General features: G+C 38.3%; 1 protein-coding gene across 2 annotated transcripts in view; it reads right to left on the bottom strand.

Moving 5' to 3' along the window:
- EIF3H (eukaryotic translation initiation factor 3, subunit H) overlaps positions 1 to 26,348 on the bottom strand; it is a 99,577-nt gene that overhangs the window by 665 nt on the left and 72,564 nt on the right. For both annotated transcript variants that reach the window (XM_006892342.1, XM_006892341.1), the window contains 5 exons: positions 12,237 to 12,404; positions 10,654 to 10,753; positions 9,345 to 9,494; positions 5,566 to 5,686; positions 2,218 to 2,350 (listed from right to left, as the gene is read on the bottom strand). In XM_006892342.1, coding sequence (XP_006892404.1) covers positions 2,218 to 2,350; positions 5,566 to 5,686; positions 9,345 to 9,494; positions 10,654 to 10,753; positions 12,237 to 12,404 — 672 coding nt within the window. The remainder of the gene's footprint in view (positions 1 to 2,217; positions 2,351 to 5,565; positions 5,687 to 9,344; positions 9,495 to 10,653; positions 10,754 to 12,236; positions 12,405 to 26,348) is intronic.

Here is a 26,348-nt window from a genome sequence, read left to right on the forward strand (position 1 = left end):
AATATATAATATCTAAAATGTACTAAAGTTGTGAAAATATAGCTAGTAAAGTGCCAACTCCATAATTTAACCGTACAATTCCATGACACTGATTAGATTCTTCCAGCTGTGGAGCTATTCTCTACCTTCCTCTAACTCACTGGACCATCATAATAGAAACTCAGCGGCCCTCAGTCAGCTCTGGTGGCTTAGGGGTAAGGAGTTGTGCTGACAATCCAAAGGCAGGTGGTACAAATCCACCAGCGCTTCCTTGGGAGACAGATGGGCAAATCACCTCCTGTGTGATTTACCGCCTCTGAAAATGCGCTGGAGGGCCAGCTATGAATCAGTTCTGATTCGACGGTAAGTAACAACAACAACAACAATGCCCCCTAAGTAAGAACTCCCCACCATGACTTACCTCTGGTACCCACTAATAATCATGAGTTTCTTTATTTCCCCCCCAGCTCATTTGTTTTGGGGTTTTTATTTTAATGAAAGTTTATACAGACTTTGGATTTCCATTCATTCATGATTGCACATAATCATTTACTTCTATATATCTACTTGACCCATGTTAACTAAGATCTTAACAGTATGTGTCCTCCTCTGACTGACTTCTTTTAATCCACGTGTTTCAAGAATGAACCAAAAGGCCAAGAGTCTCTACTGGCTCCAACTGGGCAATCTCCTCCCGTTAAGCTTTACAGCCTTGGAAACCCAGTGGGGGGAGGTAGGAGTTGGAATCGACCCAATGGTACACGTTGCAGATGTTCTGAAGCATCCTAGTGGCATGGTAGTTAAGTTCTTAGCTGCTAAACAGAAGATGAATGATATGAAGCCTCTTTAGAGGAGGAAGATGTGGCAATCTGTTTCCAGGAAGATTTTGGTCTTAGAAACCACAAGGGGCAGTTCTATTCTGTCCTTCGGGATACTTAAAAAAAAAAAAAAGAAACTGACTCAAGGACAGTGGGGTTTAATATTTCATTTATACGTGCACCATATTTTATTTCATTTCAGTTTTTCTACCTTTAGGCTATTTTGAAAAGTGCTGCAATAAACACTACTGTTGACGTTTCTATTTGTAGTCCTGCCTTCACTTCTAGGTACACAACCAGGACTGAATTGCAGGGTTTTATGGTCGACATTTAACAACTGGGCAGTACCTTAAACAGGTCTGGGCAGTATGCGGAGCGCTTTACATTCCCACCAAGAGATGAGGGCTCTAGTTTCTCTACAACCTCGCAAACGCACGGCATGCCTCTTCTTGGGTCAATGCCATTCTAAAAGGGTAAGTCTTAAACTTGCGTCTCTCTATTCACTAATGACGAGCATGTGCTTGCTGGACACCTGGATGGATTCTCTGATGAAGTGTTCGAGTCCTTTGCCCATTTTTTAAAATGAATTGTCATTTGTTAAGTTGTTCACACATTTTTTCAAAGATTAAAATACATAACTGTTTCAAACGGACTTTAAATAAGGAATTATCTCACTTTAATAAATTTAATTGATAAGTACACTATCAATTTAATTCTCAATACAACTGAGAAATTATGAAAGATCACCTTTCCTATGAGTAAAATGTGTTGCTACTGTGGCTGTGAGCTGTCCAGTTAGAACTGACCCGTGGCTGACCCTCCAGCGCATTTTCAGAGACAATGAAATGCGTGGGAGGAGACCGCCCATATTTCTCCCATGGCGCAGCTGGTGGATTTGAACCAAATGCCTTTGGGTTGTCAGTGCAAATTCTTATACCACTACTAAGCCATCAGAGCTCCTGTGAGTAAGATTTACACTCAAATAAATCCTCATGGGTAATGACTAATTGGAGAAAACTGTATTTAACAATATTTACACAGATTAATATTATTAAGGAGTCACCAGGCGACACAACTAGTGAGCTGCATGTCTGGCTACCCAGTGAAAGATCAGTGGTTAAAATCCATCCATAGAATGGACTGAGAAATTATGGTACATTATAAAGCCATCTCGAAATATTCTGATGTATATGTACACAGTGAAGGATGCACTTAGAGAATGTTAGAAGGAACGATGACTTAAACAATTTAAAATTTCAGTTACAGGTGGGTGTCATGTCAAATTCATCCTTTAACCACGTTAAGTGTGTTAGCTTCACTGGTGCTCTTTCTCCCCAACCACCCTTACAGATTTCTCGTCTTCAACCTCCTTCCAGCGCAGATGGAGAAAGCTGACCCAGTCTGCACTGGCGACTGATACCTGCAATGAGCAGCGAGTCCATCCTGGCCGGCGGCTGCGGTGGTTTGAAAAGTTTAGAAAGGTCCTCCTCCGGGAGCGGAGGTTCCCCTCGACTCTGCCGCTGCATATTCTCCTGCTGGCGTCGCTGCTGATACTAAAATTCAGAGGAAAATGAGCTTGTTAGTTTTCTTCACCTGAGAAAGAACAATGACCTATCTTCACTGACAGTCAGCAAAAGCCTAGGCTCTGTTTTATAAACTGTAGCTATTGGTAACTTTCAGAACCAAGTAGCTAAAGATGGGAACAACAACTGTCAAGTTGAACTGACACATGGCTGACTCTCCAGTGAGCTTCTGGAGGAAGAGTTTGCTCCTCTTTCCCCCATGGAGCAGCTGGTGGATTTGAACCACAAACCACTGTGTTAGTAGTTTAACTCTCTATCCATTAGGCTATCAAAGCGCCATTATAAGACAATAGTTGAATAACCTTTTCTGCTGGGAACTCAGGTGTCACTGAGCTCTGAGAGTCCATGACTTTAAGAAGCCTGTGATCAATGAGTAAAAGGGAATTAATCACTTTATCATTTACTATAATGGGGTCAATGGCAGCATTACATTCCACTGGACTTTAATAGCCAAACAATGAACCACCATACTGGGCAATTCTTCCTGCTTTATCCCAACTGACCTAAACCACAATGTTCAGGACATTATCACTGCTGTGCTTACTATTACTATTCTTAAGAACAGAAACCACCTGCCTTAGCTAAGAACAAATGCTAGCCTGGAAAAGGCAGGAGTTTAAATATGCTGGTAGTCTGTGGGTACGGTACTGAGCTGTCAACCCAAAGGCGCACAGTTCAAATCCACCAAGCTGTTCCACGGAAGAAAGGTGGAAAGTTGGGCAAGCTCCTCCTGTTTCTGAAAACCTCCTCCAAGAGTTTACGGAGGTTTAGGGGGAATGCATGTGTATAACTTGACAACTTAAAAACATCTATAAAATACACATAGCTGTAATGTACCATCAAGTTGGAGACTCAGAGCTGACCCTTCAGTGCTTCTTTGGAGGCAGGAGGGGACAAGAGGAGACTGCCCATCTTTTTTCGTGGAGAAGTTGGTGGATTCCAACCAGCTACCTTTGGGTTGGTAGTACTACCCCTTACCACTAAGCCATCAGAGCTCACAGACACACACAGAAACTACACCTGTAGCTGTCCCTCAACCTTCTTCTCCACCAGGATGAAGGACTGACTAGATTTTACTGGTGGTGATAGTTAGAACATACAGTGATACAGGATATAATTTACTAATGTTATCATTCTACAAAGAGACATAAAACTGGATTAATAAAGACGTTGATAATGAAAGCCAGTATTTAAAAAAACAACAACAATAACAAAACTTTTTAAAACAATGAAGTATGTCAGAACCAACTTGGGATAGAATCATCAAAACGGAGATCTGTAACAAGTTGAGGGTTACCTATGTATGTATGTGTGTGTGGTATGTATAAGTTAACTAGATACATTTAAGCCCAATTATAATCAAAAGCTAAGAACAGTAGGCAGAATCTGAAAGTCAGAATCTTTGTAAGGTGCACATCTGTCAGAGAGAGAACATGCAAATATTTTCCATTCAAATGAGACAGAAAGTGGTGCGACCACACGCTCCGCAGCTAGTGGGGAGAACGTGGAGAGTTGGGGAGCAGGGAGATGCCTTGGGCTGGGCTCTGGCTTCCCTGTGTTTGTGAATAACCACAGAACAAACACTATGTCTTACATGAGCATAATGAAAACCGAAGTGAGTTAGTAAAAGCTGTAAGTTCTTGGGTAAGAAAACCAAATATAAATAATGTCCTGGGGGGTGGGGGGGTGGGGAAGAAGTGCTAACTCTTCCTAAATGAGAAAGGTAACTTACTTTGCTATGATTTCTTATGTAAGACACTTGGGGAAGATGAGAATAACACCTGCTAATATCGAAAAAAAATGTAACATCTTGCTACATTTTAAAGACCTAACAGGATTTACAAAAGTATCTGTAAGAATGGGTTCCAGAAGCAACTGTCTCAGAGATGAGAGATCCTACAAAGCTAGTCCTTTACCTCCATGCTGGATCTGCTATGTGTGTGAATACTAATATTCACATTTTTACAATACAGTACTTCCAGAATCATTTAGTTATGCTTAAAATTCTGTCTTTAATAACAGTAAGTTTCAAGTATATTTTACCACCCATACACACAAAGTATCTTTTATCAAACACATAAGAGTCATAAATAAACATTACCTGCTAGATGCGCATTCTAGAAATAACTTATCTATGAAACAAATACTAAAAACAGTCTTGAGCAGTACAGTCTTTGAACAATGTTCCAGGAAGTGTGGGAATCATGCAACCAACGGATTAACATGAATAAACAAAAGTTTAAAAGGCCATAGTATCATATATGTGCACATGAGAATATGCAGGTAATTCCAGAGTTTTTATTTGTATTATACTATCTGTTTCACAGCAGTTGGTCTATTATGCCCTATCACAATTGCCTGCTTTTAATCACAACTGCTCAGTTTTTAAATGAACTGAAGATTGCTAACCATGCTAAAACGAGCAACTACCAAACCAATTAGAGTTAGTGAAGAAACGAGCTGTAACGTTTTGGAATCTCTCTGCCTCTGCTTTTCTCAATAAATGTGCCACCTCTTATTTGCATAACCTTGGCATTACAATCTGAGCTTAATATATACTAATTGTCTTAGGACGGGCATTTTCAAGTGCAGCTTGTAAATAATATACAGTCATGCACCACATAATGTCCCTTAGGCGGCTCCAGAGAGTTCCTAATATCTGCAAGGTCTATTAAAAACTCAAGGTACATATATAATGGATCGTAATAACAAGTAGGCATTACTTTGTGATGTGCATCAAAATATTATTATGTTTAAGACATTTTATTATAGCCAGAAGCGTTTGTTTTTTTAAAAAAAATGCATAGAAAGGTATACTATATACTAAGACAAACATCTAACTGACATTAGATATGAACCATACCTAACTGTTCTGGCTGACATCCAAGTTCAACTTCAAAACAGCCTTCATCAAAACTTTTCATCATCTGAGAACTGCCTATATGCAATATGGTTTTTACACAACACACCAATCATGTAACTTCCCATTTCTCAGAGTGTACTGTGGATGTTTAGCAATGCATGACTGTATGAGGGATGCACCACATAAATAATAAAGAACAGAATATGTAGGGAGCAAAAGGAAAATATGACAGTTGCGAGCTAACAATACAAAGATAATTTAATTATTTTGTCACACTTAAGAACTGAATTCCATGACTGCTGTATTTTGACATAGCACCAACCTGATGTTTCTGTTGCTGTTGTTTACTTGTATTCCTCATGTACGTGTTGTATTTAACTATATCTTGGCTCATTTCATCCACTCTGTCCATCAACAACTGCAGATTCTTCCCCAAGTGATTGCTGAAACGTAAATATATGGACACGTCATACTTCAAGCTGGTTTTGCCATTGCTCTAAGCAATTCTGAATCACTAACATGATCTGCTTTCTGATACAGAAATGAGCATAACATACACATAAAATCCAGCGTGGAGGAAAGAATCTGAGGCAGCTTGTTAGAAATTTTTCCATACTGCACCTACACCTGACCCATCTGAAATAGCTCTAACTGTAAGAACATACATAAGCGAGGAACTAAGAGCTAAGATACAAACTGTCACACATACAAAAATCAAAGATCCACAGTGTACGTTTTCTTAACCACCAAGTTTAATGTAAATGGAACACTTTTCCTCAACTCATCAATGTCTCCTTGCTTTACAGAGCATTTAAGTGAATAACTGGAGGATAAGAAGTGCCAAGTGAACACTCAAGATTGACCTGAGACGCAGATCCGTTCATTTGCATCAGTGAAGGAAGTAAAGCACAAAGACCTTAAGAGGTTTAAGAGACGCTGTGAGAAACTACATGGTTAGCTGTCAAGTTCATCATTTATGGAGAAACTACATGGTTAGCTGTCAAGTTCATCATTTATGGAGAGCGTGATCATCACCAATCCCGTGACTAGAGAGTGAAATTAGAGGAAAGCAAAAAGAAGAGCAACCACAGGAACAAAGAAGAATCTTTCACATTCAAATCTCAAATTCTAGAGTTTTAGTAGTGAAAAAGACCTTACTAGAAAAGACCCTCACACCATCAGATAGTTAATAAAGAATATCTAGTAAGCACAGACGTGTGGCTTTTTATCACTTGACTTAATTTATATGCTAGTATAATTTCATCTAGAAATGTATTCAATCAGAAATACTAAAAAGACACAGTACAAACTTTGAAATAATAAGAAATTAACAACATACAACTATTTCAGTGATAATATTTGCAGGAAATTAGATACATTACCAAGAATAATTTTATGGGAAATCTTTTCAGTACTAGTTTAACCAGAATACTGAAACAGACAATACTGCTAGGAGTTTTAATAATATAGCATTTTCTTTTATTATTGAAAAACAAAGAACTGACAGATAAACAGATGTGTCCAGCGCCAAGGACTGATGAGTCCACCCTGGCTACAGGATCGATTCATCCTTATTAGTTTTATATATGATGCCCACCCTTCATTTATTATTTTTTTAAGAGGAAATAAAACCAGTAATGTTTTTTATGTGTGAAAAGCTGAAGGCTAACATAGTACATTTTGAAAAAATTAATAAAAGCTGTTACAGAATAACCACTACTAGAACTTCCATTTAATACAATTAAAAGAAAAAAATGTCATTTTTTTGGAATTTTTAAAAAACTAAATGAAATGTGGTATGTTTTATTCACAGTGAAGAACAAATTTATCAGGGAAATCAAAGAACGAGTATCCAAATATAGGCTGTGAAAGGCAAGACCATGCCAAATGTTTAAAGCGCTGCTTAACAATCATGTCTGGTGCGGTTTCTTATATAAAATTTTATGAGAACTGGTCTACCATCATTATCACACTATTAATATTAGAAATTAAAAATTGAGATGTGCAAAAGTTACATTTCCATTTTTTTTTCTTACTACACATAGAAGAAAGTGGAGAAGATAAAAACTATAATAAAGTATTTGTCTAGAGCTTTGTTGCTATGGTGAACTGGAAACATTTTCCTATTATAAATGCTGCTTTAGACAAACAGACATTACAGACCAGCTCTTTGTAATGTGAAAGCACAGAAGGGCTATATTTGTTTTGTATGCTCAATAAAAGAAGCTTGGGAAAAGGTGAAGATGTGGATTATATAAGAAAAAGCTTTCATGTAGCAAATTTACTGCAAGAAAATGACTACATAACTACTTAATACATCACATTCTAACTCTGCATTCTGAAAAGGGGTTTTTGCTCCAAGATTTAACACAGGTGTGTTATATATGTTTGCAAAAGCAATAAAGAAAACTATAAATTACTAAGATAGACAAATGAACATTCTATTATGACTATATGTTTGCAGTCAAACAGTACAGTTTTGGTGTCAAATTAGCATTGCGGCCTGGATATATTACTGAGCATTTCTCTGGTGCCAACTTCCTCCCACTGTAAAGGCTTTCTAGTAGCCTTGGGGAGCTCGGTGGCCTACGTGATAAGTAGTTGAGATGCAAATTCAAAGCAGGTGGTTCAAATCTACCAGCAGCTCCCCAAGAAAAGATGGGCAATCTCCTTCCAAGTAATATACATTTCTAAAAACTCACTGACGGGTCTGTTATGGGCCAGATCTGACTTGATGGCAGTGAAATGTTATGATGGATCCCTGCAAAAGAGGGGCACATTTGAACCACTGCCCTATCCAACGTGAGCGTGAAGAATCAGGGTGGACTCTGTGGTCCTTTTACTCGAAAAGTAAGAAATATGAATTTCCAAGACAATCAGAAGTTGGAAAAATAAAATGTACTTCTGCTCCAAAATAGTTGACAATTTACTCCTTTTAGTGATTCAACAAATAGACTGATGACTCATGCTTCCACCTAACTCCGTGCTTGTGGCAGGTCGGCTACTAGAGAACTTTCATCGTGCAAAATCCAAACCATACAGCTTAAAGTTCACTTTTCAGTTCATATAAGCCTGTTTCTGTTCAAAGTAGTAAATGTGGAAAAAGTAACATTAGTTCTATTAAGGAAGTATCTGCTCTGAAACATTTCAGTTAGCATCATACCAGGACATGCAGAATATACTGGCAACAAGGTAACTAAATCAGTGGCAGTTGTCACTATTATCTAAGTTGGTAAGAGTCAGTATCAGGTTCAGAAAATTCAAATTTTCGTTGGAAACTAACAACCTGGAAGTGTACAGCTGACACAATCTCTAGTTGTGAGGGGAAGTGCAGCCTGGCTGAAAAACATTTCCGTTTGTCTCTCGAATATTATTAAATATCCAGACAAAGAACCAGGAGCCTCTGAAGATCATATACAGTAAACAAAGCTCAGCCAGATAACCTCCAGCCTCCCAGCCCAGAAGCAGTTACAGCATCAGAGCACAAGGGAGCCTGTAAAGGGTTCTTAAGAATGCTTAGTATCCAACATTGTTCACTTTATCAGCTTGGCGTCTTTCCTGGGCTCTTTAGCAAGGCCCGACAAGTACTACATGCTGTTACATACGTCTTACTAACCTCAAAATGTTCTTAAGTAATTCTGTTCTTGTTTCTAAAGTGAATGTAAAACATGGCTTCAAACTAGTTCTCCCTGGTTCAGTCATGGTCAACAAAGTGAGACCAGAACGGACCCAAATGTGAAAAATGTGGATGCACAAGAACAGGGAAAGAGTTAACATCCTACTAGAAACTGAACTCCTTCTTAGAAACAAAGCCAGCGAGTGCACTCCACAGCGACCAAATCTCTCAACTGCCTGAGCTGCAATCTGACGCCTGCTCCCACTGCTCTGAACGTCTGCGGCCGCCACAGTGCTGGTCAATGTCCAACCCATCAGGCTCCTGAATGGACTCCCTGCGCTCTTCTGACTGTTCCATTCCAGGGCCTCAATCCATAACTTGTCTTGTCCTGGCTATCACTCTGGGACGATAAAAACCCACATTTTAAGTGACTGTGTTTAACGTGTTTAAGGGGGACTTTTCATTAGGCAGGGCGACGTACGTACCTGCTGGCAAGACTGAGCAGCTCATGTTTATCCGCAACAGCTGACTTCTTTTCAAGCTCCCACATTAGGACGTTGATTAGATGTGAATTTTTTATTACAATCGGCACTTCTTCAAACATGTGCTCAAAGGTGATAGTTGCCTTTTTCAATCTGTTGAAGCATGTTAAAAATGCTTTACTCTGGCGGTCAGAAGTGTTAAATAGAATATTTCATACATTTTACCTAATTACAAGCTTTCTCTGGGATCTTTAATTTTAAAAAATTGCTGATAAAAACAAAATATCTCAGAGAGTTATGCTTATACCATCTATACCTAGGACATTTTATAAAAGGTAAATAAGAAAAAAAAAACATTAAATACGTTCTCATTCCTGGAAAGTGCATTTTCAAAGTGTACTGAAATAAAAAGAGTAACTTTACCAGTCAGATCTGATTTGACGGTACACTCACACAAAAATAATAAAATAAAAAATTTTAAAAAAAAGCGTAACTAGTATAAAAATTACTGAAACGTTCACTACAACAGTTTAGAGCACAACAAAATTGTACCTTCTCACAATTTAGCTGTAACTACCAGACCCAGGAACAGTTCATTTAACACTCTTTACATCTTCATTTCTTTCAGAGTCAAAAGAGAAACTAGCAATGAGTTTTCCTACATGAAGTCAAAACTGCTAATTTTGATTTAATGAACAAAAAATATCATCATTAATGGAAAGTTCAAGAATTAGGATTTGAATTTTTTTACTGTAAATACTAGAGTAAATGTTACAGTTATGAAGAAGGTTTGCAAACCAGCTCAATTAGCTCTCTTCACGTTACTGGAAATTCAAGTCATTGGACGTTCTCAAATTTCTAATAAGCTTCATTCTTTACTGAATCCTTAAACTGTTTACATCTCTCCCCTCTCACATTATACAGGAGCTCAGACGGGAAGTCAACAGTTCACAAGCCTTCTGACACACAGTAAAGATCTCACAGCCTCTGATCATTCTTCCCATCCTCCTTTACGCAATCATTTATTTCTTGAAATCCTCTAGCTAATTAAATCTCACCCTAACAAAATTCATCATCAATAAGAACAGATGAGACACTTATTTAAATAACAACAACAACAAAACACCCAGATTAAACAGGGAAAGACAGAAATTAAGTGGCATTTAGCCATGCAGAAAAACTTTTCCAGTCCACGTGGTCAAAGTGTTATCACACCACCAGCAAGGACTCAATAAATGTGGCAAACTAAGATGTTAATAGAAAAATATCAAAGCTTTACCATATGCCTCTTCATAGACCCTCAAACACTTACGCTTCAGGAGAAAAGTCCTTCTCTTTACAAACTTCCATCAACTTAGGAGTCAGTCTGTATGCCTTCAGTGACAGAGACCCTTGGGCAGTTTTTATGGGATCTTAAACACAGAAAAGAGAAAGCAAAAACTAAGAACTTTCACTATCAGTGCTCAAAGAGCAGTGATTTTAGGTACATTTTATTACCTATCATACAGTCTTTGCAAAAAAAGATCAAGAAATATGCAGAATGCAAGCATAAAATCTGAAACAGATTCAAACCATTATAGCAGACAGTAAGTGAAAATTTAGGGTCACACTCTTTCTATAACAGAATAACTTCCTCTCTAAAATAAAACAGAAAGTTTAAAATATAGTTAAGGTATTTGCAAATCAACTCCTCAGCTAGAACCTTCACTCATATATTAGGAGAAAAATTATCAATGAATATTGAATATATAAGCCTTCACTGCATGCTTTTTTTGTAGTTCTGTAACCTAAAAAGAATAATCTACAAAGAAAACGTCCTCATTCTAATAATCACTGTTCAAATATCTTGGTCAAATGGATTCTAAAAACAAAGCTGCTGAAGTCCAAATGGTATCACAAAATGTCCTTTTTTTCAACGCAGAGAAACTAATTTTGTCAAAACTAACTGCTTAAACACCCTGTGAGCAAAAGAGCTTTACACGTGCTGGATGATAACGGCTCTGGCATGCCAATATTCGCCTAAAACCTGTGTTAACATTCATGTTGTCTCAAACTTAACACAGTGAAACTTTTAGCAATAGGTGATAAAATAAAAACTAAAATAGATTGAAACAAGTGGAAAATTCATCAAGATCTGATGATGCAATGTTTCCAGCCAATATAAGTACACTTTAACAACTTGTTCTTTACTGTAATCCAATTGTTAACATACTGAAACAATTTGGAGGCAGCTCATAAGATTGATCGTATTCATTAGTATTTTTTCTGACAGATACTCAGGACGTTACATTTACTTCTCAGCTGGAAACTATATGCAAGTCTGCCAGATATGGCAAACTGTGAGTGTGTGGGGAGGGGGGAGGCTATAAAGCTGTTAAATTGCCTACAGTTCTGATACAGCACAGAACATCTGGTCTGGAGAGCTTGAGGAAACACCATTAAATAGGCCGAAAAGAAAAAAATCTTTGTGCTAAGAAACAGTCCAGGTTTTGTACGCTGCTGTCAGAGGCCTTAAAAAAAAAAGGACTTGGCAAGCTGTGTTATGATTGGTCAGTCACGTACAGAGCCAGACACTCCAGCAATCGGGGTTTGTTAGACATCTGGTCTAGTTCCACCAGCTCCTGCAACGAGGGAGGGTAGATGGAGGAATAAAAATGAAGCAGCTACTCCAGCATTCCAAAACGTACACATCAGGGCTCTGATAGCAAGAAAAATAAACAGAAAGAAGGAAACCCTGTCTAGACTTAGCTGCTGCTGGGGCTGCTGCAGAAACAGGCTTGGTATTTACTTGGGAAGCCCTGCCAGGCTGCTCTTAGAGGCAAAAAAGACAGAAAGCAAAAATAGCAGTAATAATATTAAGGGAAGAAAAGAATAATAAAGGAACCTCCTACTAACCGTAAATGAGAACGACAGACTCTTCAATGGCGTGCTGGTAACTGAACTGAGAGTCCAGGAGCGCGCGGGTGACGAACGAGCCGTAGTACGTGGACTGGTACCAACCCACATGGAGATGATCAATGTTGACATGGCGAAGGCTCCGCATCATTTCCATCTGATATTGGACTAGATGGCGGGAGAGGATGGGAGAGAAAAGCCTTACTTAATGATGCCAATATTAAACAAGCCCTTCTGGAAATAAAGTTCCACAGAACTGTGTTAGCTATCAGAGGCTGGTTTCCAGATTTAAAAATCCATTCAAGCACGTGAAGTAAACAAAATCTAGCTTTCAAAACACTGGGACTTTTCCTTCTCCTTCTTTAATTTAAAAACTATATGCAGAGAAATGTTATGAAAAAGATAATATTAATGCTTTGTTCTAAATAAGAAATTATTACCTGTGGTTCACACTTGCATATTTTAAACTCAGGGGGGAAAAACCCAATAAAATCTAATAAAACTAATTTGTACAAAGTTTCACTTGTATTATTAACTAAGAAAAGCCATCGATCTCTGCTTCAACACAGCTCTTAGAACAGAAAAGTTAAAACCATAAGAACAACTAATGGGGAAACAACTGCCACGTTAAATATAAACGGGACAAAGGGTGTAGCTTATTTAAAATAGAAGAATCCGTTTGTGCCTTCGTTTAGAGCCCCTACTGCATGTTTAATTTAAAAACAAATTCTTTTTTCCTGTCCGTGTTTCTTTGTTTTACGTAAGAAATAGTATTTGTCCATCAGAACAGTTAATAAAGGTTTTAATCACCACAAATTCAAAGAAAAGTTTACCTTTTTTTTGCAAAATTAATGACTATAATGTGTATTTACTGACTTAGAGAATAATCAGAAAAATAAGTCCAAAAGGCAATATTATCATTAAGACACTACACACACACACACACACACACACACACACACACACACTACAGTTCAATATCAGACAGTAGATATGAGAGAAAATTCTACAGTTAATAACATCTAAGCTATTTCAACCATAATGAATGCATGGCCATGTTGGATAAACATATTTGCTTAATTAGGAACTTAACATTTCATTTTCAAAAGTCTTAATTAGGTTTCAGCTTAAAGTAATGTCTGTCATTTCAGTGGTTATACTGCTATTATGGTTTTACAGAGCAAACAAGATTCAAGGTCAGAAAGTATAAAAAAGCCTCAGACAGTGTCTTATTTTCAACACCTGTTGAAAATAAATTATCAACCAGTTTATTCTAAAGAACATTATATTTCTCACAATTATCGATGATACTACTCAAGAATTACTTATTTTTGTTATTTAGTAAAGTTACAGAAGTTATTCTCTTATTACCTGCAGGGAGGAAGTTATATCTGATCATTTTATGTACCAAACTAGTCTTTCAACAGATTGATAAACTATGAAAGCAAAGTGATGTCACCCATGCTCTATTCTAAATCACTACAGTCTTAGAAATCAATTTTAATATAATGGTTCAAGAAGCAGTAGCAACATAAAGTAATATAATAATCTGCCTTTATCATTATATATCCTTTTTATAAAAAATATCTCTGGCAAATAGAAGAATTCCTCCTAGCTAGTTTAATAGATTTATTTCAACCACATGAATTTGAGAATTGGTATAGAATCAATGCTAAGGTCTTCTTCTGTTTTAAATGCCATGGTTATTTTAATTCTAAGTAAAAGTACTCATTTGGCAAATGAAGTTTAACTAGATAGAAATTACAAATAGAAAGTTACAATTAACACCGAAAAAGCAAACAAAGAAAGCCAGGCCAACCCAAAATTCATTATTTATTTTTAAAGAAATAGAAAGAGGTGTTGGGAAGAGATTACCAAGAATTCAAATTGCAAGTATGACTTTTAAAGGCAAATAATCAAATTATAATTGTTAAAACTCAGTACTTCTGAAATATCCATCAATATACAATTTAGGTATAAAATATTAGTAGAAATTAAGTGTCTCTCAGAAGTAATAGTAAAGACTTGTCATTTAGAAGTGCACCTCGGAGGTATTCCCCAAGCGTCTAGTGACTTTCTCTGCTGCTCAGTTTTCCTTCCCCATCTCGAAAAGATCTGAGAACTTCAGTCAGGGAAAATACCACCACTACACACAGTTTGCTGGATATGCTAATTATAAATAATAGCTTTTCTCTTAACTAAATATACAAAGCCTTGTGTATGCATTGCATTTAAAATAATATGGATATCTCATCAATAAAAACACATTGCTCTAAAAAATGTATTCTTTAACCTTATTAAATTCCCCTCAAATTGCCTGAATGCAACAGATTTTACAATAAAATTTTTAAGACGGCATGGTGTAAAAGACTAAGACTGGTAGCAAACTGCCAGATTCCTTCTTCATCCAGTTTTATCCATATTACAGCCCTATAGCTAGGACTAAAAATGAAATGTTTCTTTAAACCAGTAATAAAAGGTCCAGGACAAGGTACCCCAATATATTTCCTTTCAAGGAGTAGGAAGTATGGAAATTAGCTTCTATATTTGTGGTGGTGGTGGTGGTGGTGAACTTCCATTTTCTTCTTCTACAGCTGAGAAAAACGAAGGAATATAAACTTTACATCAAAACTATACAATGAGTTTCACTACTAACACAACAATTTATGTGAAGTTATGTCCTGAGTTTGGTATTACTTTCCTGGCCACTCTAATTTCAAAAACTTTTTAAAAAGAACTTTTCCCCCTTACGTAAAAATGAATGTTCTCTGTCTGAGGTGCATCAGAGGAAAAGCCCCTAAGAGGAATCGATCCTTGAACAGGAGGGCGTGACCGTGCTTCAAGAACGTGCCTGGGATGCGCAAGGCCCAGTGCTTGCTGCGACTGCAGTCAAGCTTCAATCAACGTGTTGCTTGAAAGGAGTCTGTATGGATCCCAGGAAAAGAAAGAACACTGGTGACATCCCTTCTATTAACAACCAACCAAAACAGCAGGGACACAACTCCAACAGCCAAGTGCACGGCTTTATCTCGGCAGACTGTTAGCTCTGTGACCTGTTTTTGTGGTGGCAAAGACCAGTGTCTCTAGCCTTCCTTTTTTTCTCCCCTGATCCTACCCATTTCTAAAAGGTACACTATTAACTTTCGCAAGAAGCTTCCTGGTAAACCTAAATACGTTTACCTATTGCACAAAGCTGGTCCCTACTGAACTGTCTCAAACTGTGCGTTTGGCTGCCACTGCCACGCTACTTGACACCTCTTTATCCCCTGTGGCCCATGGTAGACAAAGATGAAAAGAGGAAATGTTGATATGCCAGTAAGTTTTCTATAGGAAATGAGGATTGGTTACTTCAGATTCTAATCTGCCAGGTGAATGTCACTGCTTTTGTGGCGAACCTCTCTCTCTCTCAGAAGTTAGACTGGGGTTTGGAGTAGGGGGAAAGGAGATTGGAAGTGGAGACTTATGACATCTGGAAGTCATGGACACAACACTCTGTCACAAAGTAGTGTCATCTGCCTCCTTGCATGAGGCTGATTTCCGCTTTCTGGGGCTGGTATTTTGATTTTTATTTGACTGTCCTTCCCTCTCCTAAAAGGCGCTGGTGGTGGGTGGGTGGGTAAGTAACCAACCACCGATACTGTTCACGCCTATTTTAGCTTTAAACACCTCAGAAGGAAGAGAATCATAGCAAAACCAAGGGGACAGAAAAAGACAAGATCCCATGGCATAAAGATTCCATGGCATAAACCCTAATTCTCGATCACTGCGTTCATGTAAACCAATAAGCAGAGAAATAAGCATTTATTGGCAACTTTGAAGAGTTGGTTAGTAATCAGACATTTCCATTTTGTTCTAAAAGTTCTCATGTTTAGCAGAAGCAATTTCAGCCAATGGCATTCATTCCTAAGTTAATGGCTAAATATTCCAGGAGAATTTCCGAACGATTAATGGCAAGGGGGAAGGTATTGGGGGGAGGGGGTGTTAGTATTTTTAAATTTATGATAATGTTCAACAGAAGAGGGCTCAGAATTGTGTAATGAGAATCTTAGGAAAGAACCTTTTAAGCATTCCAGGTTTAAAAGCAAGTACCTAGGGACTGAGGAGGAACAGTACACAGCAAACGAATTTTAAAGACAAGTTGGTAGTTACTACCAAGCCAACTCAAATTACTGATATAAAAGCTACATACTCAGAAGCAATTGAAACAGCGCTGCAAACTTTAGAAGGATTACAAAAATGAGCTTTAGTTTTCGAAATCTCGACAACTGCCTTAATTGGTTAAGCCTCTCCCAAGCAAAGGAGCGCCTGGCTTACAACAGGGAGTAACTGTCCCAAGCTTGGCACCAGGATATTCACATTCACTTTTCCCAGATATTCTCTTTTCAGAGTCAACTTTAAAGTGCCTATAGCCATAACTGTCTTACCTAGGACAGACTGCCCAATTACCACTCCTTTCAAAAAGACACCCCATTTGTTGGGATTTCTCTTGTTTTATCTTCAAATAAGGAAACAGTGAAACGAATATGCTGCCTTATTTTCAAATGCTCTATCTGCATTCGGGCTGGCAACCATCCAAACCCGAATATGTGGCCTGAGCTCTCTTGGAGAGCCCCAGGAAGGACAATGGTTGAGGATTCCGGGTGCTCAGCACACAATTAACCAGCACTCTTTTCACCTTCAGCCTCTCAGTGTCATTCAAAAAAGTTAACTTCCAAAAACTGTCCTTGCTTTAAGAGAATTCTCCTGAAATGCACATGCTCACTGAAAAATCAGAGCAATGACTTAGCCACGTCCAGCTAAGCAAGGATGATCCTCAAGTAGAATGTTCAAGCGGTAGCATATTCAAAATCTAGGTTTGTCTAACAGATTTGGACAACAGGGAGGGGTGAATGGATACGAGATGTTTTCTAGGTGCCTTATTAGGTTGTAGAGAAATATAAAGGAGCAATGTAATCTGATTTAAATTTTAAAATTTAAAACCAACAACCTTTCTTTTTTTAATATTTAAGTAGTTCACCAAATAAATCCAAATTCTTTTAAAAACATGCATAAATAGAGTCTGGAGGTGGAGGAACATTAGGATTTACTGAGTATATGTTAGATGTCAGACTTTCTGTAACTACTACCTGACTTCATGCCCCACAATGATGAGTTAATCATGATTACTGACTGTTTACTACAGCTAAGAAGGTGGTAAGGAGCTGTTCTGTGAATCCAAAGGCACAAAGTTCAAACCCACCAGATGCTCATGGGAAAAAGATGAGCAGCCTCCTGCCTCTGAAAACTCACTGGAGGGTCAGCTAGGGATCGATTCTGAGGCTATACAACAGCATGACAGTATTTTACCAGCCCATAGATTCTCATTCAAAAGCCCAGGCAATCTAATATTCAGCATGACCCTAAAGTGCAGGGAAAAGTCTCTCTGAATCAATAAATCACAGCCCACAGATGTTACAGCAAGATATCACACATTTCTAGGTTTTCTGTAATCACAGGGTGTGCATATGTGAGCATTACTAGCTTAATAACCTAACACTAATAGGATTTTCGGGATGGTTAGTGGTGAGGGATTATGCTGCCAAAGCAACGGGCTGTGGTATAAATCGGTATGAATCCACCAGCTGCTCCACAGGACAAGGATGGGCAATCTTCTCCAGCGCGATCTCCTGCCTCTGAAAGCCCCCTTGGAGGGTGAACTATGAGTCAATTCTGACTCAATGGTAGACAACTCTATGACTTCTTCAAGTGGCAAAAAAAAGGTCAAAGATTTCCAAAGTCAAAGTTTATAATGATTTAACAAGCACATTTAACTTCTAACTCGAAAACATTGCAGTCTACGCTTCTGCTAGAAACCTGTGCCATGACAACACCGTAACTGGCTCAGCTTCTGGCTCAGATCAAAGACAACCAGCACAAGAACAGTCAGTCAGGGACCAGAGACCAGAACCAGGATGCATCACTGTGCGCTGAAGAACCAAGCCAAAATCCATCAGGAGATAAAAATGACTCAAAAAGCAAAGAAACAAAACCCTCAACTGTACTAAAATCAACCAAGGACTGCAACAAACATAAGTAGAAAAGTGGAATATGTCACAGTCTCCTTTCTGTTCTGGCCTGGGTGCTAACCTCAGCAGGACTTTTAAGAAGGTAATTTACAAGCCTCTTTTCTAACAGTATCATGTGATAATCAGTGAGCAGTCACCAGCAAGGGGCTGGGGAGGCTCTGCCCCATTGTTTAACAAGACAAACTTCTGTCTGTGCTTCTCTTTTCTTATCAGACTTTCTGCCAAGCAGCACATACGTTTCAGGCAATGTTCAAAGCTAGTAGCAGATGTAGGTTTAAGAAAACAGAATGTGCATTTGGAAAAGAATTAAGTAAGAGTCAACTTTGGGTAGAGAGAATTATGGAACCCACAGATTTCTTAAAATTTCCATATTCTCCTCACCCAGTCTATGTCACATATTCATATTTTTTCCCAATTAATGCATCTGTTATTAATGCCACCCTTGGGACTGCTTAAGATTTTTGGTAATAGTTCAATTTTTCTCCATAAAACGCTCCATATAAATTTTACTATACCTAGAAATTAATCTGTTCTATTTAAATGGAAATAAAAACGCTGCCTTAGAAATATTACAGAAATATTTTTTAAAATAGTTCATCTGTCCGTGATGGTTCAATGTCTTTTTAATAGTGCTTATGAATTCTGACAAATTATTTACTTTGAATGTTAACCTTAGAAGGAGGAAATGGGTAGAAAGTGCAGTCTATTTTGTCTTTTAAAACAATGAAGAGTTTTGAAAACTGGGTTTTTAAAGGAGATAGTTAGACTTCTATATAATAAATAAAAAATCTTCAAAGAAAATAACATACATCTGGTAACAAATTCCCATTGTTGCTATCTTACCTAAACCATAAAACACAGCCAAAAGAGTGTAGTTCTTTCAGGCCAGCAAAATTTAAAATGCATATGCATTTATGCCCTTGGTCATAAAAACACATGCAAATATGTGGTTAATAGTAAGGAGTTATTAATTATGTTAATTATGTCATTTGAAATTTGTTTATACAAAGTATGTTAACCTGAGTTATCAAGGCCTCTCAAAAGGTGACCCCCCCTTCCCTGTTCCCTACACCAATTCTCACTGCTGTCCCTTGCGACAATTGTTATAATATTAGGTGCTATCACTCCGAACACTACTCATATAGCGACTCTAAGAACAACAGATCTGAAACTTGTCCTATCCTGTACAATCTTCACAATCTCTGACATCATACTCGAGACCATTGCATTGCTGCAGTCACCATGTCAATCTATCTGGCTGAGGTCCTCCTCCCCCTTGTTAACTGTCTCTGCTATAATTAAATGTGGAAGGAGGAGTGGCATCCACTTCCATAAGAGCTTGCCTCCGTAAACCCTATGAACCTGGAGAGAGCGTGGAGGACTCTCCTTCATAGGGTCGCTATGAGTCGCCTGTGACATGACGGGCACTTAATAACAACAATAATTAAATGTATGAAATCTTAAAAGACTAAATGAGAATCTCTAAGTTTAGGGAGGAAAAATTCTATTTCATGTTACATATAAATAGGCTCTTTCATGAAGGCAGTGAGGACTCTATCCTATTCACATACTAGCTACTGGAGTAATGCTGGGCACCAAGTTAGGTGCTGAAAAGATTTTGAAAGAAAGTAATGTTTTAAAAACATCTGATTGGTATTAATGTACTAGGAAAGGTCAGAATTAATCAGAAATTATTTGGCTGTGAGCATTTCAGCAATCAAAGGTAAAGGAGAAACAAATTACCCAGAAAGAGAAAAGCACGAGCTTTCAAAGCAGGTAACACTTCTCATGCTGCTTAAGCCTAAAATGACATTTTCATGTGGACTTCAAAGGCTTTACTATGTACTTTTTTTTTTGAGAAGACATTTCTGTAACAGAATAATCACACTTGGATTTACTTTTTCTGTAAATTTGGATTTTCGGTGTAGAACAAGCAAAGAGTAGCCCTGAGTACTTTTCGTAACACGGAACAGCAATTTGTACAGGTTTATATATTATAAAAAAAGAAACAAAAGAATACCAAAATTAATTAACAGTTTTGTGCAGGAAGAAATAACCAGGCTACTGAAGAAACACATAACATTATGAAAACATACATCATGACCACTGAGAATTTAAGTTTTTAATGAACATGAATGACTCTAACAGGCCCCTTATAAATTTCTTCAAACATTGTAAAGTTTGATACGTGTAGGTAGAGGAAGAATGGAATGTATGAGTAGTGGGCACTAAGTGTTTAGAAGAAAACAAATGACCACTTTTTTTGGGTACTGTGTTAAGTTTTCACACAAGAGAGTGGTTGGTACAAACAACCCAAAGAATCATCCTATTCATTCGGAAGCTACTTACTGACCTGTGTAAGGAATGCGGGAAAGGAGCGATGGCATCTTCTATCAGGCATCTTCTTCAATTTGGCTGCCAGAGATGCCATTTCTTTCCTTTTGCCCTCATTTTCACACACAGTAAACAAGGCTTTCAACTTCCAAACATACGCTGGTAACAACTTCAAAAACTAATTTCCTTCCCAAATGGCCCTGTTTAGTAAGTATCTCAGGGTGAAGTCCTAGGAGAACTTTATGTTATCCAAAGTAAAATTATAAGCCATAGAAATACTAATAAGCAACTTATGGTATTCCCTTTTCCTCAGGGAAAAGACTGAAAAGAATTCCATTAACATGTCAACGGCAATCATTCCCCATGGAGAAAGGGAAAATGATTTCTGCTTATTCTTATTTTAAAAATTGTCCAATACATGATGTTAAAGATGTATGTACATATGTCATCAAAGAAGTAGATACAGATACACACGCAGTGAAACGTTGTTTTGTTTTTTTTTTAAATTGCTGGCGAACTTGCCAGCAACAGATTATTTCCACAGCCCTCTAATAACCGGGTACTCAAAAACTCCCAATGCTGCAGAATTGGTGCCAACTCCCAGTCACCCTCCAGCAGGTGGTCGAGGCTGTACATCACAAGAGACTGCTCATGCTTGTATCGTGCCCCAGACGTGCCTCTGGTGGATTACAACCACCTGGGATGTCTGGTAATGTGCTACTGACTATATCACTCATTAGAGCTCCCTAACCTGGGAACTAATCAGATTGTGTGAGCAAAGAACAGGATAGAATACTACACTATTCAGAATGCAAAGTAGTCAAGCAGGTACAAATCCCATCACAGCAGATTTTCCCTGTTGTTGCTGTAGTTGTCGATTGCCGTCGAGCTGAGCACGACTCACAGCGACCCTATGAACAAAATGCCCTAAGTCTTTCTAGAACTATCTCCAAGTTCATAGAGTTTTCAGAGGCATGCTGTCAGAGCACCCTACTGCTTAAAAATTAAAGAGGTGGAGGATGTCTGGAACCATACCTACTTCATAGAAGAGTTATGTGGACTAAAGAAAATCATCAACAAGAGCCTTGTGTCACCTCCACAACTTAGTAAGTTTATAATGATCACTTATATTTTTCTGAAATATACTGACAATGAAGAGATTGCGGTATTTAACTGTGTCAAAGGAACAGGTCTTGGGGAAATGAGTTGATTAACTTGACTGCCGGAGTGTAGTATATACACTCTCTTTAATCTTTACATTATTCGGGTAGCACAAAGTCAGGAAAATGGGGAAGAGAATTGGTGACTGCATATATGATTATAAAAGAGAAAATCTATGGTTCTGTAGCATCCATTTCATGAAACAATTCATATGTGCAAATACGAATATGATCAAAAAACAATCTACCAAGAGAAAGGATTACAAAAGGGAAAAATACCTGTCTGATACTAAAACTGTAAGCTAATTATGTTCAGTACAATAAAGAACAGATTCAATAAAGAAAGAGACAAGCTACAGAAATTAGATTTCAGGAAAAGGTAATCTTGGGTGTTCTATTATTATTGTATATATAACAATATAATTGCATTGTACCACAGCTTTCCATCTCCTGATTCCATTTATAACTCTCCAAAAGAAAGTAAATAAGCTCCCTGCTCCCTCCCCAACAGGTGACATTAAAAACAACACTGAGCATGGTGCTAAGTCTAGGGGAAGAGATTACTTGTGCTCTAAAAGATTACTGTACAAGCTTGCTTAGGGGAGTGGGAGAAAGCTATCTGGAAATACTCCTCAGCCAGGTGAATACCCAAACTCAACTGAATACAGCAAGCGCTTTATAACTCCACACCACTGGGGACAAGTAGCTGGCTTTAAAAAAAAATAAAATAAAAAAAAAATCCACGTTAAAGATGTTCTGTAACAACAATGTCTGAAGACGGTGCTCTGCAACCCAGAGGCATGCCGTTCAAATCCACCGACTGGTCCGCAGGAGAAAAATGGGCAGTTTTCTCTCATGTCGTTTAATGCCTCTGAAAGCCTCTCTGCTGGAGGGTCGGCAATGGGTCAGTTCTGAATTGACAGTACACAACAACCTCCCTTAGTTAGGGAGCTCTGGTGGCTTAGCTTTAAGGAACTGAGCTGCCAATGCAAAGGTACACAGTTTGAATTCATCAGCTGCTCTGTGGGAGAAAGATGAACCGCCTTCTCCTGTGCAACTGCCTGCCTCTGAAAACCCGACAGAGTCAGCTATGGGTCATTTCCAACGTGATGACACACAGCAATAAGAACATCCTCATTACAACCTCAAGGGGAAGCAGGAAAGAATGCAAAGACAAGCTTTCCACAAAAAGTAGTTGTTGTGACACCCAGCAGATTCTCAAAACAGGACTTAATGCTTCCTGAGCAGCATTTCTTGAGAGGTGTCCTGATAGTGCAATGATTTAAGCACTCAGCTGCTAACCAAAAGGTTAGTGGTTTGAAGCCAGATGCTCTGGGGACAATGTTCACTCAGCTTCTGAACTGTTACACCATCACCACCATCGGAGCAGTTACACTCTGCCCTGTATGATCACTATGAGGTGGACAAACACCAGCTTGGCCTGATTTGGTTTTATTTTTACAGGAGATCACTAGACTTTAATCTAGTGGTGCAGATGAGTTGAAAACTACTAACCTGCCAGTTAGCACCCAACAAGCACTTAACAAACTGGATCACCAGCGATCCACTTAATTTACGTAAATACGATATATTTATTACCAATCTTTCCATCCATCCTTTCTTGCCTCAAACTCTTTCCCTAAATATCCTGTTTCTTGCAAACAAATTTTTATCAAACTACACTCTTTTCTTCTCAAGAAAATATCATGAAGCAAAATCCATGTGGCAGTCTATAAAAAATCTGAGGCTGAAAAATGTATGACTTGTTTTTAAAAAGACTGGGCTATTGCATGCTCCCTTGAGTAGCCAACATCTAACTTGGGCATCCTTAACATGGGATTTCTAAGCATCTGTGAATTTCTCCCCAATCAATTCAGTTCATTAGCCACCTAAGAGCAATATCAGTGCTAAGCAAACAAGAAATCCAACAGCATGTCGTTCTAACCTCTGTCCTACCCAAGACCATGAAGTGCATCATGGGAAGGTGGATGGAGGTTTCAACTAACCTATACTACGATCAAGGCTAGTGTTTCCCATTATAGACAACAGAAGTCACAGGCCCCACCCACAATGGGGTAAGGCTGAGCTAGGGTGTTAACTGCTCTAAAGGCAAGGAGCACTAACCCTTATGGATTGATTCCATGCTTAAGAAAAACACCTGGGGAAAAGTTAAGAGTTTCTAAAACAGATAATGAGCCAGAATTGTATATCCCAAGACTTGAAAATGCCAAAGGTCAATCACACAATACTTTATAAAGAAAAAGTTTAATCAGAGTATTTGCGCTGCTGTACGGTATTATGCAATCACGTCAATCACTTTAAAAATATTAATTAACTAAACTCATTGATTGCCAATGAACTGGAAACTATTTACACTGACCCTCCAGCAAGCTTCCAGAGACCAAATGACAATAGGATGAGACTGCATGTCTTTCTCCCTCAGAGCAGATGGTAGATTTGAACTGCTTGCATTTGGGTTAGCAGTACAACTCCTTACCCACTAGGCTACCAATGAATGCTCCCTAAGAAATATCAACCGAAACCTCTTTTCTACCTCCAGGGATATGTACCTTTTCCTTGCACAAATGATTAAAACATTCATTTAGACAGAAGTCATTACAAATTATTTACAAGTGTATCTTCCATGTAATTGGGAGAAAAACCTAAAGCAATAAATTCATGCACTCATTCCTTCATGGAAGCATTCCTTTTGGGCTACACCATGCCAGCGCTTCTTCTAGGGGTTGGTCAGCACAGGGTAGAAGGCACATAAAGCTGGCTGCAGAGGGGGTAGCCCGCTGGAGAAGAGCAGACACGACACTCAGAGTGATCCTGGGTCTACCTGACACTGGAAGCCACAAGGTGGATTTAAACAGAGGCTCAGTTCTCAGGAACTGACGGTGGAAATGACATCCTCACTTAGAGCCAACTGATGACACCGAGGATTATCTTTCAAGGAAGGTAACAAGAGGCATGTCACTCAGGGAGAATCTACATAGTAGAGGTCAATTCTTGATCTCATTTTCAAGGTTTGCTGTTGTTGCTAGGCCACCAAAAAGTGTTTAACACTGTTGTTGCTGTTCTTAAAAGACGCTGTGACATAAACTCATAGCAACCCTGTAAACAACAGATCTGAACCTTGTCCAATCCTATACCATTCTCATGACCTCCTTGAAGGTCAAGTCCACTGCTCCAATCTCAAAATTAAAAGTGCAATATTTTCTATTGTCAAGTTACTGAACTCACCATATGTTTAACTTTAAAAAAACCAAAAAAACCCAAACCTCTTAGCAAACCATTTCAGAAAAATGCAAATTGTGTTTTGGTATTAACAGTGTCACAAAGGAGGAGGTAAAAAGTACACAGATCCTACGGAGCCTTCTAGCTGCTCCCAGCTGGCACGGAAAGAGTTCTAATTTCATGCATCCTTTTTTTTCCATTCGGCATACGCTAAAGAGAAATGCTCAGAGACAGAAATTTTATTATTTTCACTATTTCCCTCCATATGGAATTAGGATTAGAAAAAGCATAATACATTGCTTCATCAAGTCTAAAACACTGCTGTGTTTGGGAAAAGGGAAAAGGCTCTTAATTTACCATAAGATGAAAGATATATCCCAATTTCTGAGAGCAAGTACAAAAAAGAGAGGGGGCCCTTTAGAGCCACTAAAGCTCTTCTCTGAAAATGATGCAGCAGGCTGGTGGAGCAAATGCCTATTCTTGCTAAACACACAACTGGTACTTTTATCACTACTGACCTCAACACACTCTTCCCAAGTCTACATCACAGCTCAAAAAGAACTGTTAAACAAAAACGCTCTTCTTTTGAAGCACAGATTTCAGTAACAGAACAAAAAATTACCCAGCATGTCTCCTTTATACAAAGACAACACAGATGCTTAGAATAAGTGCTTCTCTGCATGGCAGCTGTGAAGCGGAACACCTTGCCACAAGCATATTTAATAGTCAGGGCATCCGCATGTTATATGTGACTGATACTGAACAGTATTACTCAGGAGCCATTTTTCAGACAAATACAGAGCTTTCTCTCAAAGCATTAACTTCGAAGCTGGTTTTATACAAGGTTCTCTATGTGATAGAGTGAGATGGCCTTGTCTGTGCTAAAAGCAGTACTCCTATGAATGATGTGGTATTGGAACGTCTGTCCATCTTTACTGATAATGTTAATTATTTTTTGGAAATAGTTCCTCCAAAAGTATTATTTTTCCACTTGTCCTTGAAAATCCACTAATTTTAAAAAAGCAAAAGTAATTTGTAGGAAGTTATTTTCAAATCACACAGACGTTTTGATGACACTAAGTTAGGACTTGACAAAGTTTCAAAAATAGCTAAAAATTCTGGGGATTAAGAACAAATGGCTCATAGACTCAATACAATCTAATTTTCAGATGTCTCTCTGTAATCCCTAGACATGATTCCTTTTTCATTGCTAGTGTAAGTCATCCACTCCTAGTTGCTCATTTTTAGAATCTACAGATGCAGAGCGCTGCTAACATGTGGACCAGATATTCTTCAGGAAGAAAGGCTGTATT

The sequence above is a fragment of the Elephantulus edwardii genome, unplaced genomic scaffold (genome assembly GCF_000299155.1).
Source record: "Elephantulus edwardii isolate Elephantulus edwardi_28Jun2011 unplaced genomic scaffold, EleEdw1.0 scaffold00114, whole genome shotgun sequence".
Classification (NCBI taxonomy): domain Eukaryota; kingdom Metazoa; phylum Chordata; class Mammalia; order Macroscelidea; family Macroscelididae; genus Elephantulus; species Elephantulus edwardii.